The sequence below is a fragment of the Crassostrea angulata genome, chromosome 3 (assembly GCF_025612915.1).
Source record: "Crassostrea angulata isolate pt1a10 chromosome 3, ASM2561291v2, whole genome shotgun sequence".
Lineage (NCBI taxonomy): Eukaryota > Metazoa > Mollusca > Bivalvia > Ostreida > Ostreidae > Magallana > Magallana angulata.
In genome coordinates this window covers 25,573,900-25,594,831 of record NC_069113.1, presented here as the reverse complement: position 1 = coordinate 25,594,831, position 20,932 = coordinate 25,573,900, and the positions used below count along the sequence as shown (strand labels likewise).

Genomic DNA, 20,932 nt, shown 5'->3' with positions numbered 1-20,932 from the left:
CACTCTCATAACTGCAGCGGTGTGTGCATACAAATTTTCATAACGCGCTAACGCGCGTTACTCAATTTGTTTGCACACACCGCTGCAGTTATGAGAGTGTATACTTCAAAAAATCATGATTCAATGCTATAAAAAACGTGACTATAGGACAAATAATGAGGCCCCAAGAGGGGTTCAAAGTTTAACATAGATATATATAGGGAAAATGATTTCTAAAAATGCAAGCATCCTAAAATCATGTTGATACTAAATTGTTAAAATTGTAACCCCTGGACTAATACTGGTGTCCCAAAAGGTGTTTTATATATTGTTAAAAAAACTAATATCAAATGATACAAGGAACTGTTGTTCAGGTGAGCGATGTGGCCCATGGGCCTCTTATTTGTGTTTAGAATTGATTTATTTTGAAATAATTATTTGGAAAATGTTATTTCATACCTGTTATTATTCTCAATATATATTTAATTTTGTTTTGTAGCGAACAATTTGTGTTTCAATCGCGTGTACAGCTTTGATTCTTCTAATTATTATTATTATTATTTATTATCTTATTAGTATCAGGTTCCAAAATTGAAACCGAGCAGAATTATATCATCTTGTTTAAAGAGACAGTACAGCTGAAAACACATGTGTGAATAACTTCAGATTTACCCATTGTATCTTTAAGAAATAAGAAATAACGTTGTTGTAATAGTTGACATAAAAATCCCTTTCACATACCTAAGTAACGTAATTATGAGCTTTCGGAAATTTAAGGGTCGTACAAACCAGAATAATCTTATATCGTTAATTTGTACCACGTGGATTTTGATTGACAGTAACTGACACGTGCTGAAAACTACAAGATCTTCGTCCGACTACGGTCATCATGGTATACGAGGTTAAAGAGACTATCTAAACAGAACCCATCATCACTTTCTCGATAATTTATTTATGGTTTACCAATTTCGGTTCATTTTGTAATGAACACACATAAATATGTCAAATAACCCCTCAAGGGGCCTCATTTACAAAAATGAATTTAGGTTGTAGCAACTCCTATGAAAAACCCACAAAATACATGCTTACAAAATAATAATTGTGGTTATTTTAAAAACTTTAAACAATTATTACCTGGGAGAAGTAGAAATAACATATTTTTATCAATAAACATGTCCAGGAGAATCTTCGCGAGCCCTGCATGTGTTTTCTTTAAAGTAAATACGCATGCGTATTAGAATAGAAGGCTGAAACCCGTAACACGTTGCGATGTAACTATGTATAGGATATACGTAATTATAAATTTTAATGAAATAATTAGATTTATTTCGCGGAGAACATGGTAATTTTCTGAAAGTTTATACATCCATGAGTAGTACAAAAATACCGTACCCGATCGGAAAAATTTTTCAAGTCGGTTTTTTGATAAGATGCGCCGTATTGTCTCTTTAAGGTATTCCGTTGACTTTTACACAGATAAGCAATAGCCCTGATATGATTCGTTACGGGCCATTTATTATTACCGCTCGTAAATACAGGCATCAAGTATATAAACCCTTCGTTTTCATTATCCCCGATAGCACACTCGTGGTCGACGTGAAGTATTCCCTGCATGGTCTTTAGAGTTTATGCATTTTTCTAATTTAAGGTGCATATTCTGTTTGTAAATAATGTATTGACTTTATTATTTGATGTTTGTATTCTCCTGGCTTGAAAAAATTATGTAAATTTTGATAATTTTATCGCGACTGAGTAACACGGCGAGGCAAGATGTACGTCCACACAGGTGATGCCTATACAGCGAAATACTTTAAAAGATCTATGGCTTATAAAGGAATAGCAGTGATGAAAGAGAAGTATGGCGGACAGTGCCTTTTCTGGAGTGGTATTTAGCTTCTCTCTCTCTCTCTCTCTCTCTCTCTCTCTATATATATATAATTACATATATAATTAAAAGACCGTGTAAAAACATAAAATTTTAATTATGTGCGTGATGGGTTTTCATACGTACTCGAAAGGGTTTCGGGTCACGTGATCAGGTAATATAAATAGTAGGACCAGGCGCTGGCGTTGCACTCTAAGCTCGCTCGCTAGTAGCGATGTAAGTTAAAATGGCTGCAGATGATATGGAAAGTGTTGATTTTTGGATGACATATGGTTGTTTAAAATGTGTTGTGTAAATAAAAAAAACCTAGCGAGCAGCGTACCTATGTAGTTCATTTGGCACTTTATTGTTTTATATTCGGACGAACGTAGTAAGGGAGAATATGACTTACATACATTTTAACATAAAAAAATCATTCTTTATGATGCAGACATTGCATTTGACGCATAAATCTTAATAATAATGTACATACAATTCTAGGCCTCACATAACTAATGCAGTAAAATGACCAGAAAATCAATTGTATTCAGGAATTAATACATTTTACAATTACACTATCACAAAAGTACTTCTTTATTAAAATCAAATAACATAAACATGAAAACCTCAGTTACTATTTACATCTTATTTTGTTATTTTCATATTGTCGCTTTCATTGACCATTTTTATTGAGGACGTGCAGAAGAGAGAGAGAGAGAGAGAGAGAGAGAGAGAGAAAATATTCCATTGATCATTAAAAACAATTTTTGCATTAACGTACGTATTTCTTTTGATTGATAATTTTTTTATTCTTTAAAGTTAATATAAAACATTTATTCATATTGATTAAATGAAAGAAAATATATGGACTTAATCTAATTATAAGTTCAAATTTTAGTCACATTTCTTTATATTCTTAAACTATAAAACTTTCTATAACATTAGTATTTTAAGCGTATTATATTTTTTCCATTTCTGCTGCCAATTTTAATGTCCATTGCCAGATGTGCCGTGCATAGGATTTTATTTCTTCTTCAGATGAACTTATAAGTGGAATTTCAGGTAGAACCAGAATCTCTATTCTTGAAGCACCGTTTCGCACTAACATCCCAGTCTTTTCCCGGTACTTTAAATCTGTTACTGTTGCAACTTCTATCTTAAGTTTATATCCTCCAAACCAATTAGGCAAAGAGTACGTCTCAACATTCTTCTCTCTTGCATAATAAATTTTGCAAAATTGTGGCACTAGGTACCCATTTGCAAATGTTTTTAACCATACTTTGTTATTTTTGCTGATATATTTTCCTTCAAAATCTCTATTTGATTGCAATTTGTATCTAATATTTGTATTCTGGGAAACAATAGGTACAACGGTTGCCATAAACCATTTAATATCCGATAAATTAACCAAGAGAAGCTTTCCGTTTTCGTCATACTCTTGCATGCAAAACAGCGGATCTCCAAACCTCAAAGAAATCTTCCTTTTTCTGTCGCCATTGTCATTAGAAAAGCCAATACACTCAAGGACCTTACGAATTTTACCAATGTCAGAGAAGACAATCGGCTGAAATGAAAATGTGTATGGGACTACAACCTGTTTCGTCTTCTTTTTATGCCTTTTCGTCTGCTTCTTTGCCTGTTCCTTTCGTAAATTAAGCGTAGAAAACTCGTTGTTTAATTCCAATACACTCAACCTTGAATCACGTTTAATATTCATAACATACAAAATCCCAAACGAAATGCTCAAAAACAAATCTCCATGAACAATCGCATTATACTCAGTTTTTAGTACGTGCCATTGTTTCACATACTTTGTCTCAAAATCTCCATAATTGTTTTCCTGTTCGATATTCATTAATTTGGGTACAAATGTTTCCACTTGAGAGTGTGTTTCACGGTGAATTCCATAATAATTTTCAAAAAAAAGTATACTATCTTCAGAACCTCCCTGAAAAATAATGGAGTAAGCTTTTTCTACAATACAATGACCTTTTTCGGCGTACAATTTCAAATTTCCTGGTGTCTTTGAAATATTGCTAATGATTTCTTCAACCTTACTAAGCGCTGATTCAGACCCATATGCATCAATTCTATTTGGTCCTGTTTGCGTTTTTTTCAAAATTACGTCAGCACCGGTTTTTTTGCTTAGTTGCGCTTCAAAATGTTTTTCAGAATATTTGATCGCATTCCAAACATTTAAAGACAAAGGAAATGCCCCATATAACTCATCATCGTCTTCAAAGCTTTGTGAAGATTGAGAGATGTCGATGGATTTCCTAATTTCCAAAAAAGGATTAATGTCGATATTTTGCACAGTCTTGTGGAATACAGAAAGAAACTTTTCTGATATTTCCGACATAACATTATCTGTCATCCCAAGTGCTTCAAACCCGTCTTTTAAAACTTCATATTCGCTTAAATTCCAAGATCTAAAACCCAAAATGTAATTTTTTACAACGCCAAAAAGGCATTTGGCACATCCACTATCGTCAGGGTTGTTCATCCGTGTCAAAAATAAAATCATTATAGCGATGAGATCAGAAAAAATGAAGCTGTCCGAATCAATTGGAAAGACGTCTTGTAATACATCCAATAAAAACTGAACAACTGGTTTATAACTCATAAGTTTTTCGGACAAGTGGGTTTTCATAGCTTTACTTAGCTTAATAATTCTTGCATCAACAACAAATCTCGCGTATGCGTTTTCATTATTAGTAACATAATGGCATGGATCACGGATTGGTTTGTCTGCTTTCTTAATGCCTTGTTTCTTCAATGCTTCGGTAATCATTTTAAGTTTTAACCCGGGTATTGCGATATTGAGATTATTTTGGCTTTTCATTAGCCCACATAACTCTAATCCTATTATGATTAGTTCATCATCTTTAGTTAGAATACTCCGCAACAATGTTTTAACATTCGTACACATAATGTTTAAAATTTTGTCTCTAACGTCGCGATTTGTTTGCGACAACCTGTAATATTCTGTCAGAAATGTTTCATATCTGTTTAGTCGAGGCTTACAATGGCTTCTTTTCAAGAGTACTAATATGTCGGCTACAATCCACGGAAAACTTCGAATATGTCTGTTCGTTTCCTTCTCATTCATGTAAGTTACTTTGTACCAGGCAGACGCTTTCCGTAGTACATGTTCGTCTTTTTTCGATACATTTGATTCTCCTCCAAATTCATCGAAAAATATTTCTCGTGTTTTCTTTTGTATCAAGCATATCTTGTCTTTGACAATTTGTCCGACCTGAAATTTTTCATCTTTCAAGCATCCTTTAACTGACTTCACACTTTGAACGAGACCAGTAATCGCTTCGCATTCGTTGCTGATGCCATACATATCCAAAACTTCTACAATTTTACTCGAATATTGATCCCTTTGAATTCTGGCATCGGCTAATGTTTTTGCATTGATGTCCGGCAAAACCAAATGTTTATCTACATCTGATTGCTGTTTGAGTCCAGATTGTTTTTGCATTCGAGATAAAGAACGACACTGTCTATATAGTTTACCAATAATTTTGGTAGACGGGTAGATCTGTTTATCGCGTTTCATCATAAAGTCGGGATAGGATTTCGGTCTTAAATCATCATCAATTTTAGGAATTTTTCCTGTTTTTGGAAAATCAACAGCATCCGAATGCATTTCTGCAAGTCTGTGGCATTCATCTGAAAAAATACCATTTTCGTTGCTATCTGCGTGAACAAGGTGTGCGTTTGCGATGAGTCCAAGTTTATCATATCGTATATAATCTGCCAAGAAATCAATTACGTCGTGGGAGTTCACTGTTCTACTGAGTTGTTTCTTTTCTGCTTTAGGAAAGTTCATCGGTTTTTGGTTTTGAAATTTACAAAGATTTTGATCCCAGCACACAAAGTACATATCTCCATCAAGATCCGATCCCGACATTTCATCAGGGTGTGGACGGGTACCCTTTTGAGGAAAAACAATGCAATCTATCATGTGGCTGAGTTCAGGAACATTTATAGCAATAAATACTCGGACATCGCCTTCGTGAAAACACGGATTTTTAGTCACAACAACAGGTCCTTCGTATGTAATAACGTTTTTACCCGGCCTGGTTGTCTGCTGAGAATATCTGATAAAAACGTCCCCTGACTTAAGTGTTTTCGTCTCATCAGTAGTACCCATCATAATTCGTCCTTTGTCTAACGGAATCTGTATCCTGGTTCGTTTCATAAGATTTGTTATTCTGTGATGATAAATTGCAAGTAGTAATGATCGAAAGAATGGCTCTTGGACAAGTGAAATCCCCTTGTTTGCGAGTAAATTAAAGTCGACATTGACTGCAGACTACAAATTAAAGATAATGTTTTAAGTACCTAAACGACAAAACATGTGAAAATTTGAAAGACGTGATGTTCTTAATATTTGAAGAAAAAAACCCATCTTCATGTCAGTCATAGGAAACTAGAATGTAAGGACTTATAGACAAGATAATAAAATTATATTGTTTTAACATGGTACATGGAACTTTTATCTCAGCGCTTTCTTTATTCTATATATAATATATCTAATCTGCCAGGAATTTTTATTATCCCGTTCCCATAAAGAAGTTGATTCAAACTCTAAAAATTCTAGAAAGTCATTATTTAGTTTTACTTAAAAATATGAATTTTAATCCACTTTTTTAAAATAAGTAGACAAAGCTGAGTTATGAAGTGTTTAAACATATTAAATAAGCTAAACGTCATCACTCTCTGAAGTTGATAACCCGGGTTTCGGAATTCCAGCAAATACATTAGTCAAGTTTTTATCAAAGACTAACCTCTAACAAAACTGGCAATGCCATTTCATCGTATAAAAGCATTTCTGCTAAATCAATCAGCATTTTTTCCTGAAGATGTATAAACACATGGTCTGGAATCCCCAGTCCAGATAACAAGGTAATCACTTGTCTGTTCAAATGAAGCCTGCCTGTTCGGGACAAAAGTTTTGTTTAATCTCGAGATATCAAATTTAATTATAATCTTAATCGGAGATAAAAAATAATTTGATACATTGTCAGTTAACAAAAATTCATTTCAACACAAATTAATATCTGCATACATTACCAGGTCGTGTTTCTTCTAAGATTTCTAAATTGTTTGAATCTGATTTGAACTTGTGCATGCTTTTTCTAATAACAAGAACATCAGCGTCATCCCCGAGGGTTGGCTCCTGTGCTACCACCCCCTTACAGCCACCAAAACGTATTTGAAATGCTGATGGCACAGGGCTGATATTCAGCTCATTTGAAACCTTTGAAAACAATTTTAAATTGTTTAACTAAACCTACTCTAATCATTCAAAACAAATTTTGATTGCTATTTAAATAGTATCTCACTGATTAATTATATGGAGAATGTAGAAAAGTCGCATCATAAATAATGTTGATTTGGATTTTCATTTTGTCACTTTTTAAAATGAAATTTATTTAGTTAATGAACGTGTATCTGTATCAATCATTCAGAAATACATGTATTTAGAAAACAACCCGATTGATATGCGTAAAATTCTTTAGGTAATATAATTTGTGGCCTGAAAATCCATCCCAATTTTCCTGCAGAATTCGTTAACAATGAAAAGTTTTTTTTTATAAAGAAATTTATTTAGGTTGCAAAATTCAAATATTTTGACTCAAAATTGGTTATGTATTGATGAAATCTTATATGCAATACCTTTTCTGCAAGTTTTGTTGATATGCGACCGATGCCATCGGTAAAACAATACTTGTCGTTCTGTACATCATCTGTGTATTGCACACAACCCTTATCTACGTCCACGGTTTTCTTTGTTGATGAAAAGCATAGACCAAATCGTGAAACGTATGAAGCTACACATCTCTCAGTCGAAAGTTCTCCTGAACTGTTGCGAATGTTTTCCGATGTAATATCATCATGGGGATGAAAAAACCAAAAACTGTGTTCTCTTAGTTGACTATTTGAGCATCCAAGGAATTCATAATGTCGGGTTTGTATTTGAAATCCATCTTTAAAAAAAGTTTTCATTCTCTCTAGAATATTTTCCACTGCGTCAGATTGAACAGTGCTTATTTTTTCGAAGTCTTCATCACGAAAAACTACTCTAATAAAAAAGTCTTCGCCATACTCGCGAACTATTCTGTTTTGAAACATAGGTTCTTTCGGTAAAAATAGAGATCTAGTGGGAGTTAAAACCATTCGTGCCACCATGGAGTAGTGAGGGGGTAAGTCATGATCAAAATTTTTAAGGGTTCTCTTTTTCATTACGTCAAGTTCGTTTTTGAAGTGAAAAAATGGTTTCTCTATCAACTCAATCGCCAGACTATAGAGTACTTGGATCATTAACGATGCCTCTTTTCGAAACAAATATTCAATATATTTCTTAACTTCAAATGTAAGGTGATCGGTTACTTTGAAACCTATTGATATAACACAGTGCCAAGCATACTCTAACTCGAAATTGTCTGGCAGTAAGACGTCGCCCTTGAGTTCAAGGAGTTTTATTTGCAATTTGATATAAGCAACGCGAAACCCAATGCAAATCAAACGTGATAATAGCTGTTCTACTTCCAGACTTTCAATTTCTGCGTCTAGGTCGATGCAATATGAGTTCAAACGTCCAATATCATGATAACCAATGTCTTTAGCAGTTAATCTTTTCGAATTTTTTCCAGCATTGTAAATTTTTGGACCGGATTTTAATGTTATCAAGATCATGACTTTCTTATCCGTTTTTTGAACCAACACTGTTTCGTGAAGTGCATCAAATGATACCTCTAGCACAAAAGCACGAAATTTTTCAATTGTTAATTTCGACGTATCAAACTGAAACTTAACGAAAACCTCTTGTATTTCAGCTAGTATCCAGTGACAAACGAATATAACAGGTGACGTCATACTTCCACCAATTACCAAATCCAGATTGAAGGAAAGTTCTTGTTTAGACTTTGCAGACTCGGAATACGAACGTTTCTTTCTTAATATCTCTAGCCATGCCATCTCTTCTGTCGGTGGTTTGTTCGCAAACCATGTGTTATGGACTTCCTCTTCAATACATGCGAGTCTTGTTGTCTGGAAGTTTTGTTCAAAGGTCACATTGTAGTCGCCATAGGCTGCGTCAAAACCTATTAATGTAAAAAATGTATTTACAGTAATATTACCTACAAGATTTTTTATTCTTTATTTTACAAGAATATCAGCGATTGGGATTGAAGGATAGGAGGGGAGGGGTCGTAGGCATATTTTCTGTATTTTTATTACATGTACAGTGTATATGTATCTAATAAGTTTAAATTTTCCGAGCGGAAGGGGTACATATCCCTATAAATTAATCAAAAACAATTAGGTAATTAAGTGTAAGGATGCATGTTAATGTGATATTCCTTCTTAAGGTGTAATCCCTATCTGCTATTAATTCTACCATTTTTTTTTTTTTATTAAATTCATTATATTAATTTTCATCAAAATAAGTATCAAAAGATTCAAATTCACTGAAACAAAGTTAAAGTGATGAAGCGCTGCTAGATATTTCAAAAATTGATAGTATTTCTAATCGTGACATGAAGAAAATTAGACATCATGAATATATAGAATAGAATAGCAAAGTTTTACTATCGCAGCATAAAATTAAAAATATGAAATGTATATGAAAATAAGATATTGCTATATGCACTGTTCATTCCTATCAGAAAACGGATGTATAGGTATATAACAAAAATTGCTTCAATCAGCCAAAGTTATCTTCCTTTATCGTGAAATATTGAAGGATTTACTTACAATAAATGATGAATTGCCGTAATATCTAAATTTTCAAAAAGGGTTTTCTGTTCTTAAATTTGGATAAGATAAAAGTAAATTGGTTCCATACGTGTAAGAAATGCTAAAAATGGAATTAGTAAGGATATCGATCTAGTCTTGAATAAAATGACTTGTGATATTGTTTATTTTTTAATTTTGGCTCCCATTTCTGCTCTCTCAAAGGAAAAAAATCCTTGCAATTTTCTTAGTGATTTCCCCCCAATTATAATACATTCACCTCTTTGAACCAGGTAAGAGAGAAATGAGAAGAGAGAAATGAAAAAAAATTCCATCCAAAGATTTTCTGGCCAAAAACATCAAACACCTATTACTCATGTATACAATTGTGTTAGCTCATACAGTTTACACATATTTGAGGGAAATAATCAATGTAGTAGGGAGGGGTGGCATAGATATTGCCTCATAAAAATTTGATCAATGTAATTAATTTCTTGTAATTTTTGGGGTGGCAGTTTTGTATTCTTTTTTGCGCCCTGCCAAAAGTTTGGGTTCAGTTCGTTCCAGTCAAAGTTTGTTTTTTTATACGTGAGTTTAAATAAATGTCGCCTTCCATAATAAATTGGAGCCTAGCATCGCCGCTTTGTTGCCTCATGTCTTAATAATTGTGAGTAAACAGAAACAAAGTGATTTTATTTTCTACAGAAGTTATCTCTCTTATCAGAGGGATACTGAACCTTATTGAGCATTTTCAAGGTGAAAAATAAAGATGAACAAATCACAAAAATGGGACGTTTTTATCAAACACCACTTCTTGTAAAAATGAGGGAACCCCTACTGGTGGAATTTTTTTCATATCTTTGAGAGAACGCAAAACATTTTTATCTGTTCACAAAAATATACCAAACACCCTGAATCTCTGCCACTAAACCTGAGAAAGTAAACCTGCTATAAAATTTGATCTATATTGATGAATACTTTGCGCAACTCTATCAGATTTAGATCTAGAATTGACAAAATAAAACAAAACCATGTTTTTCGTGAAAGCTGTTAATTTAATCCTTAGTTTTCTCTCTAAAACCAAATCGCCATAATGATATATTTATATTTACTTTCATTCCCCCTATTACACTGTATTGATTGATTTCAGTGATATTTACGCATAACACTGAGAATCTGGTGCAAATTAATACGTTCATTCTTCCTTCAATTTCTTAGAATACCAAAAGTAAATTCATCTAATTACAGAATGAAAAAAAAATAGAATTGTATTATTAGTATCTAAAACGCTGTGCACTATTTTTGACATAATAATTCGATCGGCTGTACGAATTGCTCTTCCGTTAATTGCACATTACTCGTTGAATAAGGCAGAGATTTAAAAAAAATCATATTTGCGAAAAGGAAATAAATGCTATAAAACGTAAAGATGAGCTTTGAATTATTTTTTTTTTTTGAAAGATGTGGTCTCATAACTGCAACGGTGTGTGCAAACAAATTTTAATAACGCGCTAGCGCGCGTTATTTAAAGCTGCTTGGTCCGATTTTATATCAAATTTTATGCACGCTTTTAAACGATGGCTATGCTCAGTATATGTATAATAATAGACATTGCAGTAGTTATACCCATCAATTATGCCAAATTTCAATGAAGAAAAATACATACAAAATTTGCTAACAAAACAAACGACATTAAAAGGTACCGCGTTATTTCGCCTCATATTAAATTTCAACCCTGACGACGAGACGGGTATGGTTGTATTACGACTTTGACATCGCTTTAAATAAAGGTCGAAATGATCAGACAAATTACAAATAAACATGTGTACGTTTTGTTCGCTAATATTTCCAAAGTCTGCTTTCTTTACAATCGATGCATAGCATGCGGGTTTAATTACTCCAATCATTCGGGGGACGAAACCAAGCGGTTTCCTTTTCTAAACATTCCCGAGATGCATTTTGGTTTGTTTTTTCGTTTGCCCAAAGAGAAATTATTTTTATTTACTTTGAATATTTCTAACTTTGAAAGGAGACTGATTCTGCTGGTGTAAATAGGAGAAGGTCCATAACTTTCTAAGGTAAATGATTTGTATGGAAAAAATATTGATACTGTAATTACAAAAAAATCGGACCAAGCAGCTTTAATTTGTATGCACACACCATTGCAGTTATGAGACCACATCTTTCAAAAAATAATGATTCTATGTTTAAATATACACGTTCTAGATCTATCGTTATTGTCTGCTCAATTCTGAATTCTAGTAACAACTTTAAGATATATTTATTAATATCAGTCCGCTTCCTTTGCGTTTGGCAACCACTCGGATTAATAAATATGTATGTTTATCTATTGGCTATGAAGACGATAGCAATTTATATTTACTGTACCACGAGACAACAATTTTTTAGGCAAAGCCTAATAATGCTGTAGAGGGTGGAAATTAACATGCTGTTGTCAGTAAATAGCATTTTTCTTCGATGCAGAAACACAAGAGGAATCGAATGCCGCCGAAGAAAAGAATCGATGACTATTCACCATGGGCAAAAAAGCATGACAATTAAAATTACAAGCATGACAATTATAACATGTTTTTTTATTTGTCGTAATATTTTCTTTTACCTTTGTGTATACTGTATTTTCTATGTAAAGCTATAACAAATAAAAAAAATAAACATGATATTATATCTACTAACAGTAAAATAGTTTTCGTGCTATCTACCCAACGAAATTATTCACCGGCAGTGTCGATTTCCCTCGCTTTTAATTTCGTAACACCTTATGGTGTAATGCGAGTCGCTACGTTTAATTCAACGTCCGATAACTCTAATTTGTTCATTGTATGATAAAATACATATTTTACTGGCTATGAAGACAAAAATAGTTTATTTTCCAACTCAACAGTAACTATAACCCTCGTTTTGCGTCGTGAAGAAGTTGCTGTCCACGAGAACATGAAATTTGTCATTGTCCTCATAGCCAGTAAATAAGTTCATATGTTCTCAGTGTTGTTTATGATACTAAATGATATGAGAGGATTAAGTGATAGAATTTGTTTCGAACTAATTAAGTGTTGTGTTCTTGATAGTCCCAGCCAGATCACCAATGTTACATAAACATATTTTGTTTCTAACTAGACTCAACGGGATAAAATAGTGTACCTAATCTTACATTGGAGGTTTATTTTACCATTCAACGTTTTGGCGTTTAAATTCATTATTACTTGTATATTTGCGAAACTTAGTTGTTGCTTAATATAATGCATATGTAACCCAGTTGTTAAAAATAAATATTGGAATTGCCAAATCTATTTTAGAATTATAAAAAAAAATGTTTGTTTATTCATAAAATTCTTTTAAAGAATATATATAACATAACACCAAAAATATTTTACCACTTCTACAACAATACTTGACTGAGCTTCATTTGTAAGCAAATAAATAGAAAATAGATGGCCAGTATTTTACATGTGTATAAACTAATGTATATACAAACCTTTCCAAATCTTGCATCTGTCGATGGGTTTAATGTGTGGTGGTAGCTTATCAATAAAACATTTTTCTACAGTCTCTTCCGATCTCAAGTATTGAAAACGAATATGAAAACGTTCCTTTTGAATTTCCTCCTTTTGTCCCTCTTCGTCCGTAACCCATTGTTCATCTGCATCTCCCGCAGCGGTGGCCATTTTGATAAAATTAAAAAAAGACTAAAGTAATAATGGGATGTACATTTTCCTCGGATATGACGCCAACACAACCAGATTTTTTTTTTAAACAAATGTCTGTATAGGTGGTTTTTAGAGTATAGCCACTGAGAGAAGTCGATTTATTGTCATATGTATATTTTTATATCCTTATCAAGAATTCAAACAGAAAGTAAAAGAGGTTTTTTAAAAACGCTCGGTTCAAATCAATAATAGTAAACAGGGTCGAGTTTGAACTAAAAAAAAATCTATAAATCATTCTTTAAATAGCAGCAACTAATAGCTAACGCGGGTAATGTTTTGGTTTTAACTTTAAAAATTGTATGAAATACCAAAATAAACAAAATGGGATTTTATTCATATGCAATGAAAACTGTTGCAACTGTTTGGCCTTAGATTTATCTGTGCTCAGTGATAATCGCCGGAAGACAATAAATCATTACTTCATACCTTTTCTTGGAAGTGAATTAATGATTCAGCTATCTTGTGCATCTACTAATAAATAATCATATTAATATTCACTCACAGTTTATAAGCCCAATAATAAAATTTTTAATTTTTAAAAATTACTTTGCTCGTCATATCACAAATGCTATAATTATCACTGCTGACGAATAATCCGTACACTGTTCTCTTGGAAACAGTTACAATTCAGCGTAAACGGTCATAATGATCTCTTTAGAAAATTGCATGTATATGTTTAACTCTAATGTGAATTAATTATTAAGCGTTCATGTGTTGATCGAGACCAAGAAGTTGATTTATTCTGGACCCCCCCACAACCGTATCTATGTACATTGTAGAGATACAAATGTTCGGCTTCGGAACCTGACTAAATTCTGGATCCGCACTTTAAGTATAACAATCTCTTACATATATAATTTAAACAATTTGTCTGCCTTTCTTTAATTATAGCCATTCAACAAATGGTTGACAGTATGAGCTTTGTTTTCATTTGTTGATAGTAAATTTTATTGACCTTCAGAATAACTGACAATAATTACTAACGGTCTATTTTCATCAAAAGATCATTTTTTAAAATTTCTTTTAAACACATTCCTTTGTGTTCTTTACACTTGAACCAAAATATTGTGATTTATTAATCAATTATTTCAACAAAGTAATACAGTTACTCATGATAGCTTTATAATAATTAATGTATGTTTGAACCATAATATCTAAAACTAAAAAGTAGATACAAATGCAATTGTTACAGAAAAGCGGGATACAGATGAATGCATAGGAAACAAGCATTAAAGGTATTTTATCACAACCGATAAAAATTATGATTTTTACATTGTTAAAAGAAAAGTCAGCATGTTCATTTTAATGAAGCTAACATATTTTCCTTTTTTTCATACAATAAATAGAGTTTCATCATGATCAAACACCAATATATTTTAAATTTTATCCAAATCATTTATTTTCATTTAAGTTAACGACGATGACGATACCGGTATCTAAATAAAGTCATACTTTTGTTTGGCAGCAATTAAGAATTCATGATTTGTATCAATATGAATATTAAATAGTCATAAACTACAGCATTTATCTACATTTATATACAAACACTAGTTTTTTATTTTGAAAAATATGCGTCACGAATGCCTCATGTATTTTTTGGAGGAGGTAACGTGTTCTCTCTCTCTAGATCTGTTTCAGGGATTAAAGCCAATTTTAGTTTCTCGGCAAACTCTATTGCCCATTTCCAGATATGTCTTGCATATGACCTTAATTCTTCCTCGGATGTATCTCTATTTGGAATTTCAGGCAACACTAAAACCACTAGCTTTGAAGAACTGCAAGGTACTAGCTTTTTAGCATCCCCTTTTAACTGTGTTGTGGTTTTGATGTGTAGCTTTACTTTTTTTTCTCCAAACCAATTAGTTACTGAGTACAACTCTGAAACTTTTTCTGTTGCTCTATGAATATCGCAAGACGGTTCCATTTGGTATTCATTTGTGGCTGTTTCAATCAATTTTAGGTTAATTTTACTGATATTTTCACTTTTCACATTTCTAAAAGACTTCAATCCATACTTGATTCTTGTAAGTTGAGCTGAACTTTGTGCAGGTAAAACTGTTGCCATAAACCACTTATTCTCTGATAATTCTATCCGAAATAGTTCGCCATTTTCATCAAAGTTATGCTTTCCAACGTTTGGGTATTTGAATTTAACCATTGTTGTCCTCTTCATTTCATCGGAATCGCGAGTAAATCCAAACTGTTCGATGATTTTGCGCAGCTTCGTAGTGCTAGAGAAGACAGCCGGTTGAAATGAAAATATGTATGGAACTCTAACATGTGTTCTTTCCTTTCCATACTTTGTTGCCGTCTGAAGTGCTTTTTTCTTTCTTTCTTTAATTGTTTTAAAAAGATTGTTTAATTTCGCTACATTCATCGTTGAATCGCTCTTAATATTCATAACATAAAATGTTCCAAAGGAAATGCAAAATGACAAAAATCCATGGAAAATCGAATTATACCTTGTTCTCAAAAAATTCCATTGTTGAACAAATCGCGTCTCAAATTCGCAGAGGTTGTCTTCTGTACCAGCATGCAACAGCTTCGGTACATATTTTTCTTGCTTACTGTGTATTTCATTGAAAATTCCATGATATTTTTCAAAGGTAAGTATACTTTTTTCGAAACCTTTCTGAAAAACAATAAAATAAGCATTTTTTTCAATTGTGGACTCTCCGCAAATTGTTCCTGTTACAACCATGCATGCCATCTCCTCTGTCGAGGGTTTGTTCGAAGACCACGTGTTATGGACGTCGTCTTCGAAAGATGCGGGTCTTGTTGTCAGAAATGATTGGTAAAATGTAACATGGTATTCGCCGTAGGCTCCGTCTAAACCTAAGAGCAAAAAAGATTATTTTAGGAGGTCGAAAGAGCAGATTTTGCCGGTAGCTCTAATTTCCAAGATTTTGATCTCATTGCTTGAATATAATTGATTTGGTCTTGTTGTTGGAACAAAAACATTTAACAATCTTTATTTTAATTTAGTCTTAAATCAGTCTGATATAACACTGATGTAATAGGATTTAATATATTCTTATACATTTCTCAATCATAAATGTAATGTCGAAAAGCGTAGCGCAAAAATTATAGCGTAACCTACTGAACTTTTCGTCACTAGTTCAACGATATAACAAAATAAAAGATTGAGATTGATTTATTTTCTGAAATACTATTTTTTATCAGTGTTTTTTTTTTTTAGATGTTTCCATTCTCGTGCCAGCCAGTGATATAAAATTATATAGAAGACAATACAATCAAAAATTAATAAAAATTATACGAAAAAACACTTGGAAACTTAACTTTTGCAATTAAATTGCTACAGGATCTTTAAGATAAAAAAGAAATTGAAAAAAAACCCCCAAATTTCCTCTGTTTCAATAAAAATCCACCTTTCTCGTAGTATATATTCCTCAAATAACCAAAATATGAATATCACTATCGATATTTGTTTGATAACATTGTTATTTACTGTTTTTAAAACAATTTTAATTTTGAATTCAGATATTAAACTTTGAAATTTGTTTTTGGTAATATCAAACCCTGAGTAAACGGAATCCTTAGATCATTTTGCCATTAATAAATTTGCAGTTTCATCTGATTAGTACTTTGTGGACTAACGTAGTCCTATTAAAAATTATAGCAAGATTTAAAACATTTGATGGTGTTCAATAATGACTGTGAAGTGAAGTCATGCTTACAGTTTAAATTCAAATTATTTTTGTTTCATAAAGATTAATGACGTTTTCTAAAATCATTTGTAATTTTATTAATTTTTCTAACATTTTCAAAGTAAATGCTTGCTTTTTTTATTTATCCATTTTACCATATTCTTCGACGTTTTTTCCAACCCTGAGTTATATTTAATATTAATATCAGATACTATAATGTAGATTTTTCTTGAATAAAAGTATTTTCCTCACGTTTTCTGTTAGATTTAAAAAAAAAATAATAATAAAATGTCAAACGGGCTTTAACTTGGTTTTGTGAAGCCACAGATGTCCATACACATCTGCACATCCGTAAATGGCTGTGTTGCCGATAATTTAGTTACACGTGTGAACTTGTTTACATTTGCATAAGCAACATTTTTTTATTTTTCTTCAGTAAATAACAAAAACTATTTATTAGAGTAATATATATTTACATTCGTTGTATATTTCCCCTTATCTTTGCATTTTGAAATCCGTGACGTCCAATATTGATTAACACACGTGAAATTTGATTACGGCGTATAAGCAGGAGTAAACGTCATAAAGCATTTTAAATAAATTTTTATTGTAAGATTAAATGAAACATTCTCTCAATATATGATAAATCAGGCATTTAAAGATTAATTGTATCATTTCGATCTAAAAAAAATTATTTCCCTTCCTAACAACGTAAAGATAACATCCTATAAATATTTCCTTACCAAAAACTTCCCAAAGGAAAATTAAAAAAATATTATTCTTATATATATGGGTATATCCCTTTAACAAAGTAGTGCCTTAAGCAAATAGTTCCTATACTTGTAGAGTGTATAAACATTCATTTTAAATCAAAATACTTGACAGATGTCAGAAAAAAGGATTTGCAATTTTAAAAGCAAGTGTCATAATTGAATTATCATTTGAAGAAAAGAATTGAAAATGTTTGATGTCGACCCTTTCCAAAACTGTTAAATTCCCTATTTTTACTTTCATTTTCAGAGTTTTTCAATAGAGACGCATTTTGCCGGAAAACGAATCTGACTTCACACCACGAAATTTTAACAGGAAAGAGACAAATTGATGAGCTTTCATTCAAGAGGTCCCTCGTTGCTGAACGAAAATTAGGGCCGGAGCTATGAACCCCAACGTTAACATTATCGTCTATGGAAAATGCATTAGTGGACAATACCCATATAGCAGAGCTCTCTAATGTGCATATTTGGGTATTATTGTTGTTCTCAAATAACTTAAAAACATTTTGATTTAGTGTATTTGGATCGTCTCTCTTTTCCTTCCACACTAACATTTTTACCCGGAATCTGTACAGAGTTAAAATGATCAATTTTCGTATCAGTTTCGCGTTTATTTCAGTTAATGTACATTTCATATTTTTTTTTAATTTCATGTAAACTTTAGTTGATGTAATTAATTTTTATTATTCACCGATATACATCATCATAAGAATAACCCTTCGATGCACATTGAATATTTTTTCAGCTTTTAAATGTCACCAGGACTTTAAAAAAAAACTTCTTAATTTTAAAAATTAAAAAAAAAATGAAAAAGATAAATGTCAGGCATACTAACCTCTCCAAATTTTCTTGCTTTTATCAATCGACCTGATGTGTGGTGGTAGTTTTTCAATAAAACATTTCTCTACGACCTCTTCTGATCTCAAGTAATGGAACCGAATATGAAAACATTCCTGTTCAGTTTCCTTATTTTTTCTCCTCCTGGTATCTGGATTATCAATCCAACGAGTAGCAGAAGCCATTATGAGCCAAATGTATTTAGCTTGTATGCAAAGCAATTAAAAATAAACACAAACCCAACGTGTTTGTTAGATATGCTTCAAGTGATCACTGTAAGATAACGGTCGATCGATGCATTTTATACATGTATTGAGATATGATATCTATAACGAGAAATCAAACAGAAAATGAAAAGAGAAATTTAAAAAATGCCTAAATTTTGTGAAAATAAAATAATTTCCGTTTGAAGATAAAGCGGTATTTATTTAACATGCAAATGGACTTTGATTTCATTATCAGTTGGGACCTTGTTAGTCACATGCGCGTGATAAGATTCAAATTGGTGTTAAAAGTCTGTGTAGTATTATTATATATTGGGATTTAGAAAGTTTAGAAAAAAAGGTTGATCGTTTAATCTCAATTTGTTTTAATGGACAGAAACATTAAGTAGATAATGACTGAACCTGTTCATCTAGGCATATCAAACACTTTGCTTTTGATGACGAGACAAATTTTAACACGGTGTTGCCCAATGCTAAGGGCCTTTGAACACTTAAAGTGTAATTTGAGAGGATCGTAATTATACATATTCTTTTAAATTTTAGGTGTATCTTTTTCTGACGCCTTTAAGCTATAACATCTCTACATTGATGTTTTACTGGATATACATCAGTTAATATATAAAAAATATGCACTCAATGACATATGTTATCATTTTGCACCATACGATTGATTTTGATTGTGATATCTTTCGCGATAATTATTTGATCAAGATAAGATTCAAGCTTTGAAATTTGAATTAAATTATTTTCTTATGTCTTTAAAATAAAGCTCAGCTAGATCTCACGGAGATCTATTTTGTGTAAATATAGCCATCTTTCTTATACCGTTCTGTATACGTGATGTGGAAATCTTACAAACAAAAGTTTTTATTTTTGCATCGAAAAGAATGTTTGATCCGATTGTAAGGAATTATTGACTTTGTAAAACACTTTTTAAAAATGTATTTTTGTCATTCAACAGTCATTTCATGCATATCTTATACAATTCTATGCTATGCTATGATATGCGATTTTAATGATATGCTATCAGATTTCAATGCAATGCTATGAGAAATTAAAATGAAGGGCTTAATGATCTGGTATGCTATGGTATGCTACCAGATTTGAACAAAAACGCCTCCTTATACAGAAATGTTCCACATACCGGTATTTCGCAGTAAAATAAAAAGACGCCAAAATTTACCATGAATTTTACAATACATGTATATTTGGCAAAAAGTTTTTAAATTTTTGGACACTTAACTAAAAAGTTCCAGCAGGATTTGAATTCTCTACCTTGTAACAAGAAGTTAACGCTCTAACCAATTGCGCTTCACTGTTCGGTAACATTATTTTGGGGGAAAATATTATATTTATACTTTATTGTTTATTTCAATAGGGAGTACAGGGTGCAAAACACAGTTTTATATGTAACGTTATAAGGGCGTTTTCAGACGAGGGGCAAGCAAAACTGACCCCTATAAAAATAAATTTTTTTGCACTCAAATCATGCGGAAAATAGACAAAATGATGCCTCTAAATACAGAACACTCATGCATTTTAGGCTCCCCCTAAAAGCAGAATGCAACCAAATCAGCCATTTTAATTTCTGTACATTTTCAAGACACAAGTCCTTGGGCATCATTTCATAGTATTTTCAGGGTACATTCGCTAGCTTTTAAAAGAGCTATGTTACCCGCTAAAAAATTCAAAGAGATTCTGCATGTGTAAAATCCGGAGGTTTTTGGAGTTACCTCCCTTTATTTTAGAGTCTCACAAAATTAATTTTTAAAATTTTTCTACATATTTTTCTCATTTATTTGAAAGATAATCCACTATATTATGCAACTGAGAATGAAAAAAATTAGTTTTCATATATACCGCATAAAAATACCAAGAAAATCCCTACCCATCATGCTTTTCCCCAGAGAAAACCCACCTGGATTTTATACGAAACTGTGTTTAGCTACCACATCACTGCAGGTGTCCTGTACCACCTAAGACTGAAATGTGTGCTTGATTATTTAATAAATAAAATAGCACAACAGGTTTTGAAGAATAAATTTATAAAAAAAACATGCACGTGATAAATAACTGATCTTTGTCTGAAGTTACGTACACAACGTACTCATGT

The 20,932-nt window shown here is 32.1% G+C and overlaps 2 protein-coding genes across 2 annotated transcripts; both read right to left on the bottom strand.

Annotated features, from left to right (window-relative positions):
* Positions 1–2,627: 2,627 nt before the first annotated feature.
* Positions 2,628–13,407, bottom strand: LOC128177368 (uncharacterized). Its single transcript, XM_052844060.1, has 5 exons — positions 13,086–13,407; positions 7,535–8,961; positions 6,929–7,115; positions 6,643–6,791; positions 2,628–6,167 (listed from the first exon to the last, which is right to left on the bottom strand). The coding sequence occupies exons 1-5, from the start codon at positions 13,273–13,275 to the stop codon at positions 2,802–2,804; spliced, it is 5,319 nt and encodes a 1,772-aa protein (XP_052700020.1). The 5' UTR covers positions 13,276–13,407; the 3' UTR covers positions 2,628–2,801.
* A 975-nt stretch (positions 13,408–14,382) lies between these two features.
* On the bottom strand, positions 14,383–18,934 carry LOC128178932 (uncharacterized). The gene is made up of 2 exons (XM_052846367.1): positions 18,594–18,934; positions 14,383–16,152 (listed from the first exon to the last, which is right to left on the bottom strand). The coding sequence occupies exons 1-2, from the start codon at positions 18,778–18,780 to the stop codon at positions 14,903–14,905; spliced, it is 1,437 nt and encodes a 478-aa protein (XP_052702327.1). The 5' UTR covers positions 18,781–18,934; the 3' UTR covers positions 14,383–14,902.
* Between the last annotated feature and the right edge of the window lie 1,998 nt (positions 18,935–20,932).

Excerpts from the sequence above, each read along its gene's own strand:
- LOC128177368 (XM_052844060.1), bottom strand. The coding sequence starts at position 13,275 with ATGGCCACCGCTGCGGGAGATGCAGATGAACAATGGGTTACGGACGAA. Across the intron at positions 6,792-6,928 it reads CTTAGAAGAAACACGACCTG|GCAGGCTTCATTTGAACAGA; the intron begins GTAATGTATGCA and ends TGTCCCGAACAG. Across the intron at positions 6,168-6,642 it reads CATTGCCAGTTTTGTTAGAG|TCTGCAGTCAATGTCGACTT; the intron begins GTTAGTCTTTGA and ends TTTAATTTGTAG.
- LOC128178932 (XM_052846367.1), bottom strand. The coding sequence starts at position 18,780 with ATGGCTTCTGCTACTCGTTGGATTGATAATCCAGATACCAGGAGGAGA. Across the intron at positions 16,153-18,593 it reads AAGCAAGAAAATTTGGAGAG|GTTTAGACGGAGCCTACGGC; the intron begins GTTAGTATGCCT and ends TTTTGCTCTTAG.